Raw genomic sequence first — 15716 nt, 5'->3', positions numbered from 1 at the left:
GCCAATTCACAGGCTGAAATGAAGATGCTTAATCAACTCAACATTATTTAATTGGTCAAGAGTCTTAATAGTTATTCATGAAAGAGCCTGTGGGGGAGGGGGTGTTGTTGTTTTGCTGGGAATCACAGGTGGCCAAAAATGCAGTTTTGCTCATGTCCTGTTTGCAGGTGCCCCTTAGGAATCTGGCTGGCCCCTGTGAGGCCAGGATGTTGGACGAGGTGGGCCATTGGCCTGATTTAGCAGGCACTTATGTACCCCAGAAGAAGACCAGATAATTTTATTTCATGTGCAATTCATCTAAAGGGTAAAGGTAAAGGTAAAGGTACCCCTGCCCGAGCGGGCCAGTCTTGACAGACTCTGGGGTTTGTGCGCCCATCTCACATCTATTGGCCGGGGGCCAGCGCTGTCCGGGGACACTTCCGGGTCACGTGGCCAGCGTGACAACGCTGCTCTGGCGAGCCAGAGCCGCACACGGAACGCCGTTTACCTTCCCGCTGGTAAGCGGTACCTATTTATCTACTTGCCCCCGGGGGTGCTTTCGAACTGCTAGGTGGGCAGGCGCTGGGACCGAGCAGCGGGAGCGCACCCCGCCGCGGGGATTCGAACCGCCGACCTTTCGATCGGCAAGCCCTAGGCGTTGAGGCTTTAGCCCACAGCGCCACCCGCGTCCCTGTCTAAAGGGTAACCACACTTAAAGTCCTATTGATTTTACTGGGGGACTTAACCACATGGTGACCTTTTGCCCACTGAAATTGATTGGAAGTTAAAATGCTTTGGCTGCATCAAGATTTTTGTTCTTTGCTTTTTAGGTAATACTTAATACTTAGTTGTTGTGTAGGTCAGTTTAGTCACTAGCAGTCACAGCACTAGCACAGTCACTAGGCAGCCCAGTTCCAAAATGTTTCTTCCTTTCATCCAAATTGTCAGCCGCCGCAACACCCCAAGGCGGAGATATTACACACTTAGATTACAGAACTTTGCTAAAATGTGAGCGTAGCTAGTGGGTTGCTTTCTGGACAGGAGTCAGGGTCTGATGCTGCTGAATGTGGTTGTTAGGTGTGTGACCCTGGATTAGGAAATGCTAGAGTTGTTCCGGCAGACTTGCAAATGCTGCCTGGAGATAGGCAGTACAGTGGTACCTCTGGTTACGTACTTAATTCGTTCCGGAGCTGACCTATGGAATTTATTTCTGGTGATCCATGTGTCAAATGTAGGACTTTGGTAAGTTCCACATGCAGTATGCAGCACATGTGTTTTTGCTGTATTAAGCCCCTCCCCCCTTTTAATGGTATACTTAACATAGCAGTGATTCTTCTATTCCTAAGACCCCAGCTGGCTGCTTTTGACTGAACTGCTCAGTTGGCTCAAGAGTTCCTCTTTAAATCAGCTGCACAGTAAAGCTGGTCAAAATTTCTCACGCAGCTCCGGGTCTTCTGCAGACCAGCTGCTGCTTCACAGGGACAAGACTGGCCATTTTGACACCCTTCAGCCAGTTGAGAGGCATTGCGTCTGAATTAGATGGATTGCTTTCACAAACCCATCTCTGACCTTTATTCAAAAATTCAAAGGGCCAAATGTATACATGATGTTAAATGTATCTTTGCATTTAGCATGTGGTTTTTTAAAAAATGCAGTCAGAATAAACTAAGGGAGTGTGGCTGCCAATTAATAGGTTCAGGGAAGGTATGGAAAAGGAAGTCAACAATTTCCTCCCCAGCTGTGGCCCTGAGAAAATTAGTTCTTCCAGTGACATTATTTGTTTTGCAGGAAATCCCTGTTTGGCACCAGTGGAGGAATTTCCTTCCAATACAAACACTAGCTTGAGAAGATGGATTTTCCTCAGGACTGCAGCAAGGGAGGAAGTGGTTAAATTATCTCACAATACCTGCTCTGATTCTGTTAATTCCTCTCCATGTCCATCAACTGAAGCTATTTGCCTTTTTAAAACCCTGAACGTTGATTGCAAAGTCACATTTTGCCCTTTTGGTCTTATATAGATAGATACCCCCCCAATAATAAATGTATGTAACTAATTTCTAAAACCTTTAAACATCAGTTTTGGTTTTATAGGTATCACATGAATACATTCTTTCAAATATATGCATAATATATATACTATTATCCACCCCAAGCCACAGTTCAAAATCCAAAAGCAATGGTAAGAAACACCATGTTTTTCAGGGAAACATAAGAATTTCAGGAGACCATGGTCTACAGTACCATTGAAAGAACAATCTCATGTAAACAGGATTCCGAGTGGAAAGGTTTTCATATAGATTGGGGATGACCCAGTAGCAGACCCTGGGTTACTTTTAACTGGTTCCAGGCAGCCTCACCTAATTTTTAATCAAGGTACATTAAGAAGTTTGTCCACAGTTTGACTTGTAAGGCAGATAAAAAGTTTAAATGTTGAAAAAAGGATAAATAATTCACACTGTAATTTGCATTGCATTTTGATTGGGTATTTATATGCATGCAACATGTAAAATGCATACATTTGTATGAACTGTCTGAGTGCATGCACTCTTCATTCACTTCCTGCTAAGGTGGACCTGAGCTCAGTGGAAGGAATTTCTTGATTAGGGTGGGTTAATAGCACTCAATCCCTGGTATCTCCAGTTTAAAGGATCTCAGGTTGCAGGGCTTAGAAAGACCTCTGTCTAAAAGCACAGACACCTATTACAGTAGGCTTGAAGGATTCATGAATATAAGGCACTTTAGTAAGTTCATGGCACCAATTTTTTTAAATGGAATTTGGGGGGGGGGCAGTTTTTGCTGCAAAATGCACCTTCAGCCTCTGCCCTACCATTTGGAGAATAGAGAGGCTCACAAGGATACAGAAATTGGACATCAGATGGGGTTCAAGACTTGCTATGTCCCTGGGTAATAGAGTAGACGCATCCCCATTTTCCTTTTTAATTCAATACCGGCTACACTTGCTATTTATGAGGTTATGGTCCTATTTGTACTCTTTGTTAACAGCATGCAAGACAATACTTCAGAATCTTCTACTTCGATAACTCAACTACTGAGAGAGAGCTATTTAGCTGAAAACAACCGCCAAGGGAATAGTGAAAGAAGCAGATCAGAGCCATCTCCACATTCTTTCCACCGTGGCAGTAGTTCGGGTCCTTCAGACGAGGTGGCTAGCCAAGAGGACCTTCCTGATCTTTCAGCCTTTTTGAGCCAAGAAGAGCTGGATGAAAGTGTGAACTTGGCAAGGCAAGCCATCAATCAAGATCCACTTGAGAACAAGCAGGACGAACAGATACATGTGTTCTTTCCCTCTGAGTTGAAAAACTCTGGAAATACAGTTTCAAACAAACAGCAGTTCCCATCTAAGGCAGCTTCACCAACTTCAGAAAGCAGCCTAAGGAAACAGCAATTTGGTTCCGAGACAGAGTCAAAAAAGGAATTCCTCAACAAGGCTGCAGATTTCATTGAGGAGCTTTCTTCTCTTTTCAAAGCACACAATTCAAAAAGAATCAGGCCCCGAACATGCAAAAACTACAGGAGCAAACTTGAATCTAAAAATAAGGCTGCTCAGGACAGTGGTTCTGCTTTCTCAAATCTCTCTGAAAACAGAGAAAGGCCTTGTGACCCAGTACCGCAAGATTTAGCTGTAGCTGAGCACTCACTTGAAAACCCAGATAACCCTCCACAGGCAGACTTGGAAGCTGTTAATCAGCTAGAAAGTTCAGGGTTAACAACAGAGTCACCAGCTGCATCTTTTTATTCTGAGGAGACAATAGGCCAACCACCACATTTTACTCAAAAGCTGAAGAGCAGGGAGGTCCCTGAAGGAACCAAAGTGCAGTTGGACTGCATTGTGGTAGGAATTCCAACACCTGAAATCAGGTAAACATGTCCCTGTCTTATTTCTGTAATAGCTTGCGTACACAGAGGGTGAATTACTGTATAGTAGTTAAATGTTTTCTCAATGTTTCCTCAGATTGTATTCTAAAATCCATACATTTCTCTTTTACAACGCTCCGGTAATTATTCTGTCTCTGACCTTGGAAAGGTCACTTGTGACTGGCATAAGATTGGTGCCAGTCACAGGTTTTGGGCAGCTTTTGATGAAAATGCCTTCAGTGGGCCTTCCTCCCTAGCTTCCCATGCACTTGTCTTTTCCTCTGGGCCCAGTCTGCATGACCATGCATGCAGTGATGTAGTGTGGGGGGCCAGGGGGGCCCTGGGTGCAAATTTATGAGGAGGCGCAACAAGGCAGCCTCATGACATGCTCCTTCATTGAGGCAGGAGCTGCAGGGAGGCAAGCCATGCCTGGGCTGAGGCTTCAGGGCTGGGGCATCAGCAGCGCCGCCGCCGCCTCCTCATGGCAAGGAGGAAGGGAAGGAGCAAGGACAGGAAGTTCTGAGGCTGGCACTTAAAAACTGCCCAGAGATGCAGACCCCTTGAAGCCTGCTCTGCGTAAGTGTCAAGGCATTTATTCAATAGTAAATGAAGTTTTGGTCATATATTTAATAAATACCAAAATGTTGCTATCTGGTATTTGCCTCCCTACATAGTAGGGGTGGATGTCACCCTCACAAAGATGGAAAGAAAATCACAGCTGCACACATGGGAAGTACATAGCTGAAATTGAACTGAGTCAATGGAGCTGCAGGCATGCATATACTACATTTGCATTTCCTTGGGGAAGGGACTGCATATGCAGTGCTTTCCATTGCAAGGAGAAGGGCTATGACTCATCGGTACAGCGTCTGCTTTGAATGCAGATGGCCCCATGTTCAATCCTCGGCACATCTAGGTAAGGCTGGGAGAGACCCTGTCTGAAATCCTGGAGAGGCACTGCCTGACCGTTAAGAGAATACTGAGCTAGATGAACCAATAGTCTGACTCAAGGCAGCTTCCTATATTCCTATAGGCACACATGGAAGTAGCACACCTGTCTCCACGGTAGACATTTAAGAACACTCAAGAGACAAGGAATTTCCTTCTTATTTGCCTGTTTACGCCCGTGTGTCTGTGTGTGTGTTGGTGCTGTTCCAATGACTGATTTTCAAGAAAATATATATAAACATAAACATAATCAAAAGGATTAATTTCCTTCCTTCCCACTCCCACACCCCAAAACAGAAAACTACTGCATCAATTCCCCCCCCCCATAAGTCTATGTGCATAGTTGGTGGATGCCAGTCATCAGGGTGTTCATTTGAATATTTTATAAAGGGGTACCATATTTCAACAAAGTTGTCTGTGTCAGATATGTCATTCAGGGTGTGTACTCTCTTAGTTAGTTTCTCAGATACAGCAATTGTCCATACAGTGTTTCCATTATGCGATGTTGTTTTTTGCTACAGTATAAGGAATTGTGCTGCTACCAGGTGAAGCGTGAAAAGTTCCTTGTGTAATAGTTTCCCATTTAGCTGTTAAAGGCCCCTTTGAAAATAAAACACCAATAATTGCTTGGGAAGATTAGTTTAAGGAAAGAGACTTGAAAGGCTGAGTCATCTGAGCCATAAGACTCTTTCCCATTCCAAACATATAAGGCACAAGGCAAAGATGGCAAAATGCTTCTGTTCATGGGGAAAAAGCTGTGTATTTGGATCCAGACATGTCATACTGTGCACTAAGGTGGGCCGTTTACAAACTATCTAAAAATAAGAAATGCATCAGCAAAAAAAATAATAGCCAGATTTGCTTATTGCTACAAAACTAGAAACAATTGCTATAACTTAAATAGAAATAAAATGCATGTCACCATAGTGGGGAAGACTGTGATCAGGGAAACTGTCTGGTCCAGGTGCTAGTTCAAGTTCAAGGCTTCTCCATTCATTCTGGTGGTTCTTTATCTTTAAACCAGGCTTTGATTGGTCAATCCTTTAGAGAGAAGTCACCTGCAGACAGGGGACTGTCCTTCTATAGCCCTTCAAATAAAGGACTGTCTTCTGTAAAGTCGGACACATGGCCATCCTGCTGTAGGCTCCTTCCATTTGCAGGAGGGATTCTGATTCAATAGCAACATCCACAGGAAGAAGACGTTTTTTGCTGATCCCTTTTTTCTCCCGGCAACCCCACCTTTGCCATATCCCACACTGTTCCAGAGGATCCCCCCATCCTCCAGAGCAGCTCTTCAAGGAGTGATTCTTGCTCCTCTTCCTGAAGTGCTATTTAAATATAATAATATGACGAGGAGCACTAAGAGATTTTCAGGAGCAGGCATTTAAACTGTATCAGGGCTGATTCACATATTCATGGGCACCCCTTTCTAGCACATTGCTCAGTGATGCATAGATGAATGGGGGATTTTTTCCCATTGAAAAGGTTAGGGCCCAATCCAATTCCCTTTTGCATTGGGGTGGGGGGGGTTGATTGAGCAGTGGTGCCCTTCCACTCAGCTCTGCTTAGTGTCCCTATTTCCCTGGCAGAGTCCCAACCAGCAGCAACAAAAAGCCTTGAAATGGGGCATTCTAGAGGCAGGGAGGGCTCTGCTCCAGGCTGGCACAGTGATCTGCCTGCCCACCATCTTCCATCTTTGTCAGCATGCTCAAGAGGGCTGTAGATGTGACTGTGGCCCTATTACGCAGTGGCTGGGTGTTGAATTGCACCCATAGTGTTTAACTTCATGATTGTCTAAGGATACTAATGCTTGCTCTAAGGTGCTGGATCTGTGGTGGTCGTTTCACATATGCAAGTCACTCCCTGATGTAGCAGTCATCAAGTGATGGGCATGCATGTGTGAACTCACTTTCAAGAATTAAATTTGCATAAAGTTTTGGTATATCGGTCTGCTTCGTAGGAGGTTTTTAAGCAGTGGTGAGATGGCCATCTGTCATGGATGCTTCAGTTGATATTCCTGCATTACAGGGGGTTAGATTAGATGACCCTCCGTGTCCCTTCCAACTCTACAATTCTATGGTTCTAAATCCTTTCATAAATGTAAGGGTTGGTGAGGGACAATTCAATCTCTCGTACCTTGTAGTAAGTGGATGCACGCCAAATTGAATTCGACTTACTAGAATGTGTTTTAGAATCAGTGGATTTGGGAACCTGATGTCACTATATGGTATGGATATTGTGATATAGGTTTCAGAAAATGCACACAAAATAATGACAGATGTAATTATCAGTGGCCATTATTCAATGTAATCAGATTGTATTCCTGTAGATTCAGTCCCTAAATTCTTAACAGCATCAGGAGTGAACAGCAAGTGAATATTCTATTACTACTCTATTTTCCTCTGTTACCCTATAGCAGCCACAGGATTGGCTCTTTGATTCCCCATTGCTGTATATGTTACAGAGACTGTCCAAAATTCACCTTTTAAAGAGAGAGACACCAATCAAAGTTGGCAGTGAACTACATGTCAGCATTCACTTCTGTATGTCTGAAATGTTGGTGTATATTCAGGGTGGCATTCACAAAATTCATTTGTCATTGTCAGCATTCATACATGCATATCATTTACCAACATTTGCTAACTTTTGGACATTCACTACAATATTAAATGTGGAAATGTTTCACCGAGACCGATAATTCCTAGAATCTGCCAGTCCTATGGACTGGAACTCTTTAGCTTGGGATCTAGTCTCAGATCACAGTAACTGGCTCTCAGCAAGTGAGATGAATGATATTCCCCGAAGCATTTTCCACAGGAAACATTCCAGGAAGCTTCCCATGAATGCCATATACTACGTCAGAGCTGGCCCACCAAGGCAGAATACAGTGCTAGATGGACCATGAGTGTAACCTAGTAAGGCCAGTCTTACGATCTTAGACATTTCCTCCATTGGTTGTAAGTGACCCATATTTGCCATCTCCACTCAGAGGTGCCTGCATTTTTTCCAAACTACTTAGCTCACCTCTGTTAGGTTAATTTTACTTTGGCTTGGCATACACAGCTAGCCTGACCCATGTCAAAAGGATTTGAAGCCCTATAAACAGGCTATGTGTCATGCATTTTCTATGAGAGCACTCTCTGGCAAATGCACATGAATACCTGAGAGAAGCACACTCTAACCATGCTTTGTTTGAGAATTCAGATCATCTGCACTTAAGGTTCCTAACCACATTCACAGCCTGATCCTAAGAATGCTTACTTAGAAATAAGCCCCACAGAATTAAATGGGTAGTATTCTTTTACTTAGAGGAAACTCATTGAAATTAATGGCACTAACTCAGTCATGTTAATTAATTTAAATGGGTCTACTGTGAGTAAAACTTAGTTGAATGACATCTAATGGGATTTACTTCCTTATAAGTATGTTTAGGATCACAGCCACAATCTCTTCCAAGATACAGCATCCTTCTTCAGTTTATTTTTGTTTTATTGAGTTCTGCTAGAATTTGTCAGCACTAAATTGGGGAACAGATGGACCATAGCTCAGAGGTAGAGAAAGTTATTTGTATGCACAAAACCAATAGCAATCCTTGCTGTTGCCAGTTAAAAGAACTTAGCATGCAAGCAGAAAAATATATCTGCCAGAAATAGTGGGAAACTGCTGCTGGTTAATGGAAGAGGCAGCATACAGTAAATTAAAAAACAATAACCTGAAAACAGAACAATGATACAAATATACACAAAAACTGAAATCAGTATAAAAAAACAAAACATTGCTAAACATAGCTGCTTTTACACTTCAGAAGTACTAAATTAACCTTGAAAAGTTAAAAGCTAAGCCACCACGATCAAACATTAGAGAAAATATTAAACAATGATGATGAAATTATATTGAAATGTTGCTTATAAGATATTAAAAGGCCCAGCTGGGACAATTAAGAAAAAACTTTGCTTGGTACCAAAAGATCATTTATGTGGGTGCCAGGTGAGCCTCCTTACGGAGTTTTCCACAACCAGGGGGGCACTGCCAAAAAGGCTCTCTCCCTCAGGACAGCCTCCATATTTCAGAATGAAGGAAGCTGTTGATCTTAAGGCATGGGTGGCTACATATAGGAAGGGGTACCTTCAGGTACTCCAGTCCCAAGCCATGTAGGATTTTGTAGGTCAAAACCACCTTACCTTCCCTCCTTACCTTCCAATTACCTCCAAGTCCCTCCTTACTTTCCAATTCATTTATGGGTCTAATCCAGACCCATAAATGAATTGGAAGGTAAGGAGGGACTGCTCAGTATTCAGCACACTTACAGTGCTTTTATTGCTGTGGATTTCTGAGGAAAGACGTCAGTCAGGAATGGGGAGAGAACAGAATATACCGTATTTTTGCCCTATAGGACGCACTTTTTCCCCTCCAAAAATGAAGGGGAAATGTGTGTGCGTCCTATGGGGTGAATGTAGGCTTTCGCTGAAGCTTGGAGAGTGAGAGGGGTCAGTGCGCACTGACCCCTCTCACTCTCCAGGCTTCAGGAAGCTCTGCACAACCCTTGGAAGACCGGCGCAACTTCGTGCCGGTCTCCCAAGGGTTGCGCAGAGCTGCCTGTTCTGGGGGCTGGGGTCGGGGGAAGCTCGGGCTTCCCCCACCCCAGCCCTGCGCCTGGGGGGGAAATATTTTTTTTTCTTTATTCCCCCCCCCAAAAAAAAACTAGGTGTGCCGTATGGGCTGGTGCGCTCTATGGGGCGAAAAATACGGTATGCTTGGCACATATAACATCCCAGATACAATCTCTTTGGCAGGACAGGATCTTTCAGGACTGGGAAAGACCTCTGCCTGAGATACTAGGGAGCCACTACCTGTTGGAAAACGTCTTTCCAGGGCTAGATGGACCAATGGTCAGACTAAGTAGAAAGCAACTTCACATGTTTATGACATCCTCTGGTGGTATACAATACCACATGTCACAATGGTGCAGCAATTTTTGCTAGGCAGCAGTTCAACCTGGCAGATTGTGGCCGAACACCATTTTCATAAGATGGTCATGTGTCCTACTTTGCAGAGGGCAATGCTCTGTTCAAAGGGCTGTCCAGGCCAAGAACAGTTTAATGATAAGCATAAGAAGAGAGAGCAAGGACCATGACTATACTCACCAGCGGTGAGCCCCTGAACAGGAGACTGATCAGGCACACCAGTCGCTTGGTCACAGTCTTCCTCACTATGGTGAGTTGCATTGCATTAATACTTAAGTTATAGCAATGATTTCTAAATATGCACCTCTACCTATAAATTAGGTGTGCAAAGTTAATCAAAATCACTGTCATTTTGTACTGTGTTTCCTTGTTTCAGGTAATATGGAAGCAGCCTGTCTGTAGCACTTAGAGTTATGTCCCCCCCCCTTTCTTTACTTTTTAAATGTCACTTTATAACCATGAGTATCTAGTCACATTGTTTTGATTATTACAGAAGGAGATTTTCCTGTCCAGCAGCATTGCACCAATATGACTGATGGCAATGCTGACTGCATTATTTCAAAGGTGGATGTATATAGAGTAATACAAGCTATCAAAATGATGAATACATCATCTCTGATTCATCATTCATGTGCATCCATCAAGATTTCATGACTTATGAGAAATAACACACAAGGATAAACCCAAAACAAATGTATAGAATTCTGTCCATAACAAGAACTATTAATTTATTGTGAATGGTATTACCATAATACAACAATCTACTGAAATTATGAATGAGTGCAACCCTGGTCATTGCAACTCAGCCTGATTGTGGCATTGCTACTATGCCAACCTACAGGAATTGGTATTAAATATATTAAAACATTTGGATATACGGATCCTGCTGGGTAGGAATATAGAAATACTAGATCATAAGTTCCTTCCTGCCCTATGTTTCTGTCATAGGTTTACAGATTTGTTCCTGAAAGTTTGTCTGTCTAGAACTAAGCTATTCTGCACATGGGATGGGGAAAGCAAATTAGTGTCTTCTCTCATAAATGGGTAATGTTGTCTCCCATCTGATCTTAAAATATGAACATCACATGTAAAAATGACATGAGCTGTAGACTGTGTACACATTACTGGCTTAAAATGCAGTGGTTTTGTTCTTTTGCACAGTTTGGATTACAGCTGATTGGGAGGGAAACATAGCAAAACACAGTATTTCATAAGAAATTACAGTCTAGATACAGGATACATATGGATTGTGGCTAACGCTTCCCAAACCAGCTGTGGGAGTACACTAGTTACAGAGTAAATGGGAGTCTGTTTGTAGCCCTCAGCTGCTGCATGCCATGCATTCCAAATCCCTTTAATAAACATGTATTATTTTCACACTTGATGGTGTGAGTGTACACTTTTTTTTAATTGTGTGTTCAGGCCCAGAAACCTCCCCCCTAAAGTTGACTCAAATTTTAGTTTTGGTTTTTGGCAGAATTTAGGCCACAACTTTATTGATTACAGAAAGTGATTGGTTGCATAGGCTCTGGTTCAACTAGCTCCCTGCCATGCAGGTAGCGCTGACCCAGGGTTCCAGCATAGGTCAGCCAAGGGTGAACACCTGGATAAGTGGAAAGCTGGAAACAGGCTATCTCCGCCACCCAAATGTCCCCCTGGACTCAGGCACGGGCACAACCCCTTCTCAGGGGTTGACCAAACCATCAAGTCCCTGGATTCCTTTAACGGAATACCCTTCACGTAGGGATGGCGAGAGCCATCCCTATCACCTGAACCAGAGCCTATCCTCAACCTTACAAGTTGTGATGATTTGCTACGCAGCAGGCAAGACCCAAATGGCAACAGCCAATCAGCCAAGTGGGGAAAATTCCTGCTGTGCCCCCAGCGGCGTAGTGTGGGTTGTCAGCACCCGGGGCAAGGCAAGTAATTTGCGCCCCCGCACCGCACGCTTGGCACCCCCCCCTCCACAGTGGGTGGCGACCTGGCTGCTCGGATCGGATTCGCACAGCCAGCACTGCAGTGAGAGAGAGTGAGTGAGCCAGGTAGGGCAGAGAGCTGCGAGTGTGAGTGCGCCCCCCCCGATGTTGCGCCCGGTGCGGCCTGCACCCCCACGCTACGCCCCTGTGTGCCCCTATCCCAACGACAGACGACACACAACGGCATAGCAAGGTCAAGCGCAAAACCCTAAAAGTAGGGAGAGGAGGGCAGGTGTTCCGAATGCATGTGCCGAAAGAGAATGCTCTGGGTCACGTGCTTGGATATAAATAGGTTCCTCAAACTGTTTGGACTGTGTCCCATTGGCCAGATTGCACCCAGTTACAAGGGACCTACCAACTGGGTGTTGTGTCTGACCAATCATACCCCCCACAACACAGGGTGTCGGTTTCCAGGTCTCAGCGCAATACATGCCCTCTTTAGGGAGGACCCGATCTGCGTAGATTATTAATGCACAGATTATCAATATGAGGAAGGAAGTCACCGCTTGAAGCAATTGTGATCTCTCTCTCATCTCCATGTTTGCTTTATTAGGCATAAGTTGTATTGCCCTACACTTACTCCTGCCTCCTGTACTACTTAAGATCAAAAGAATTGCTGGATCACACCAAGTGTCTGCTCCAGCCTCCTGTGCCTAACAGAGACAAGGCAGATGCTTGTGGGAAGTCCACTACCAGTTGATGAATGCAACAACCCCTCCTAGCTGTGTTCCCTCAGCCTCTGCTATACTGCCTTTGGACAAGGAGATTAAATTGAGCCATTATGACCAATAGCCCCTCATAAACCTATCCTTCATGATCAGGTCCAGGGGCACCATCTGGGGGGGGGGCAGGGGGCCAAGGCCTCCCAAAAAATTTCAAGCAGGGAGCTGAACCCCCTCAATATTCTGCAGCCCGTGGGACTTAGCTGTGGTGGGCCCCATCAGACCTTCCCTTGGCTGCAACAGGCCCCATGAGGCCACCTCCTGCTGCATGACATCATACACATTTGCCTAAATTAGGACGGAATCCAGTGCATGTGATGTTGTCCAATTTTTAAAAAAATCCAGTAGCAATCACCACGTCTCATGGCAATGAATGCAATAAGTTAAAGCATTGGGTGAAGAACCACTTCCATTTCTCTTTGTCCTGTATCTACTGCCAGTCAAGTTTTATTGAGTAGCCCTGAGTTTTAGCTTTATGAGGAAAGAGAAGCATTATCTCTGTATCTGCATCAAGCAATATTTTATAAAGATCTACTGACATCCTTCCCATTTAGACCTTTCCTTTAGCTTTTTGTATATTGTTGTTTCTAATTCTTCCCCTAATAATATCTGCCTGGTTCTGTTTTAGTCTTGCTGAGTTTTAGCATTCCTTAGCGCTTCTTACATAGCCCAAGCATATTCACTGTATGTTTAAAGCACACCTCCCCCAACCCCAGAATCCTGGGAACAGTGCTTTATTATTATTATTATTATTTATTAAATGTATATGCTGCCCTTCTTCCGAAGATCACAGTGCATTTTACAATATAAAAACACAAAAATACATACCGTAACAACAACCAAAAACAATTTCCTCACACACCGTTTAAAAGGCCAAAGATCACCCTCTGGAAATGACCATCCAAGTAGGATCCCTCTGCATTTTCTCCTCACTCTGCTTTTTCTCTTCATAACAACCCTGAAAGTTAGGTTAGGCTAAGAGATAGTGACTGGTCCAACAAGCTTCCAGTCTGAGCAGGAACCTCAGTCTCTGTAGTCTTAGTCCAGCTCTCTAACCGCTACTCTATCTTCTATTGTGCAACTTACTGATCAGCTAGTAGGATCCAAATACTCTCTTCAAAATGTGGCCCTGTTACTGTTAATAACTGCAGAGTGCAGGATATTCCTCTGTTTGCTTCAATGTCATTTGTGTGATGTGTGTTTCTGCTTAGGGTGATCAGGCATTGTTTTCACTGTTGCGTTTGCAGCCTGTCTCTTTGTCAAATGGATATTACAGTGACAAATAGTGCTCTTGCATTTCAGGTGGTACTGTGAAGGGAAAGAGCTTGAAAACTCACCAGATATTCACATCATCCAGTCAGGACAGCTGCATTCACTAGTTATTGTTGAAGCGTTTGAAGAAGACACAGGGCGTTACTCCTGCTTTGCTTCTAACATCTATGGGACAGACTCAACCTCTGCAGAGATCTACGTAGAAGGTAAAGGCCTCTTTGGAACAGAAAGCGCTTGATAATTAACAAAAGGAAGTTGTACTGTGAACTTGGTTTTATGTGGCTTTGCTGCATAGTTGTTCCAAATGGAAATCAGTGATCCAAGAGCATGGAATGCAAACAGTTCTCTCTTTGATAGAGTCAGGTACTTGAATTTATTTCTTCAATTAAAATTATTTGATAGACAATATTTGCTGGTTTTCCACAGACATTTGGTTGGCCAATGTGAAACAGGATTCTGGACTAGATGGGCCATTGTCTTGATCCAGCAGGCTCTTTTTATGTTCTTATGAGTGAGGAGGAAATAGCTGTGCTGAAGGGGAGATAGACTTCTTATCGGCTAGGATAGATATGGCACAGGGTAATTAGCCTATTTACAATCTTTTAGATAGATGGGTATACAGACAGATAAACATAATCTAAATTTACTATTTTACAGTCTGGTGTGAACATGGACTGAGATGGGATGGATAACCTTGCTGCTGTACAGTACTTTAAAAAAAATATAGATTATAAGGCAGCATCTTATATCCTTGAGAGAGTTTTGCCAGGGTGACAGATACCCATTTGGCATGAAAGTGCACATCCTTTCCAATACCTCTTCCAGACTACTGTCGCCAGCAGTGGTGGGTTTTTGGGTGCTCTATGAAAGGGCATGAAGGCGATATTCTGTATACTATACATCTTCCAAATACAAAGACTATCACAGCTGTAATTTTTTAAAAATGTGATGCAACCACAAAAAAAGAAGTGATGCCTTAATAGTAGACATGTAGGCTGCAAAAAGTGAGCTTAAGCAAACCCACTTCGCTGTTGGGTGCAAGCACATTTTTTTGCTGTTGAATTAGCCCATGTTTTATTATTGTTGTTGTTATGAAATTATTCTTCCTGTTGTTAGTTTTGTGCTGTATTGCTGTTCCCTTTGTTAAAACCCACTTGAAGAATGATTTTTGTGTAGGGTAAAAGTGGCATCCAAATAAAGTGGTAATGATGATTTATTACACAAAAATATTGGCAGTGCCCAAACCAAAACACATTTTATGAATGGTGCTAGATTCCTATCTGCTCCTGCCATGGAGGGGGAAAGTACCTATTCATTGATTGAAGCTGAGTGGAAAGCAGTACAGAAAAATGCTCACCCCAGCTAACCAACAGTTTAAAAGTAAGTATTACCCAGCCCACAAAGTCACAAAATGGTACTGGGAAGTTAGTGCACCTTCATACCAAATGGGTGTCTGTCACCCTGACAAAATTATCTTAAGGATATAAGATGCTGTCTTATACCAAGTCAGAACTTTATATCTCAGTATTGAGTGGCACCGGATTTCCAGGATTTCAGACAGGGAATCTTCCCCAGCCTTGCATAGGAATTTTTGCATACAAAACCAAACCTTGTGCTGTCCTGTCCTTCCCCGTGACACTTGCAACAGCAATTACAGCCTTAGCTGGAAGAGAAATACTATTTTTTAGGAATATATCATATTGAAATGTGCACAATGGTACAGCACGGTGTTCCTGCGAAAGATGCATAGGCCCAGGGAAAGATGCCAGGATCCATCTCTACAAGAAGTTAGTAATAATTGTACATTTATCACATAAACGAAAACCTCAGGGAGGAAGTTAAAAGGCATTATTAAATGTGGTGCCACGTAAACTGACTTTTGGTTTCCCACAGGAGCCTCCTCTTCTGAATCTGAAAGCGACACGAGCACCAGCAAAGAAGAAATGGATCAGTAAGTCCATGTGTATGAGAGCTAAAAT

General features: G+C 43.4%; 1 protein-coding gene across 8 annotated transcripts in view; it reads left to right on the top strand.

Annotated features, from left to right (window-relative positions):
* The window catches only part of MYPN (myopalladin), a 67149-nt gene that overhangs the window by 21710 nt on the left and 29723 nt on the right, over positions 1-15716 (top strand). For 7 of the 8 annotated variants that reach the window (XM_082222300.1, XM_082222298.1, XM_082222299.1 and 4 more), the window contains 3 exons: positions 2983-3858; positions 13768-13943; positions 15631-15688. In XM_082222300.1, the coding sequence (XP_082078426.1) occupies positions 2984-3858; positions 13768-13943; positions 15631-15688 (1109 nt within the window). In that variant the 5' untranslated portion in view covers position 2983. The remainder of the gene's footprint in view (positions 1-2982; positions 3859-13767; positions 13944-15630; positions 15689-15716) is intronic. The other variant, XM_082222302.1, reaches the window with a different exon arrangement.

Source organism: Podarcis vaucheri (assembly GCF_965113315.1).
Source record: "Podarcis vaucheri genome assembly, chromosome: 5".
Lineage (NCBI taxonomy): Eukaryota > Metazoa > Chordata > Lepidosauria > Squamata > Lacertidae > Podarcis > Podarcis vaucheri.
This window is presented reverse-complemented; position numbering and strand designations above follow the sequence as displayed.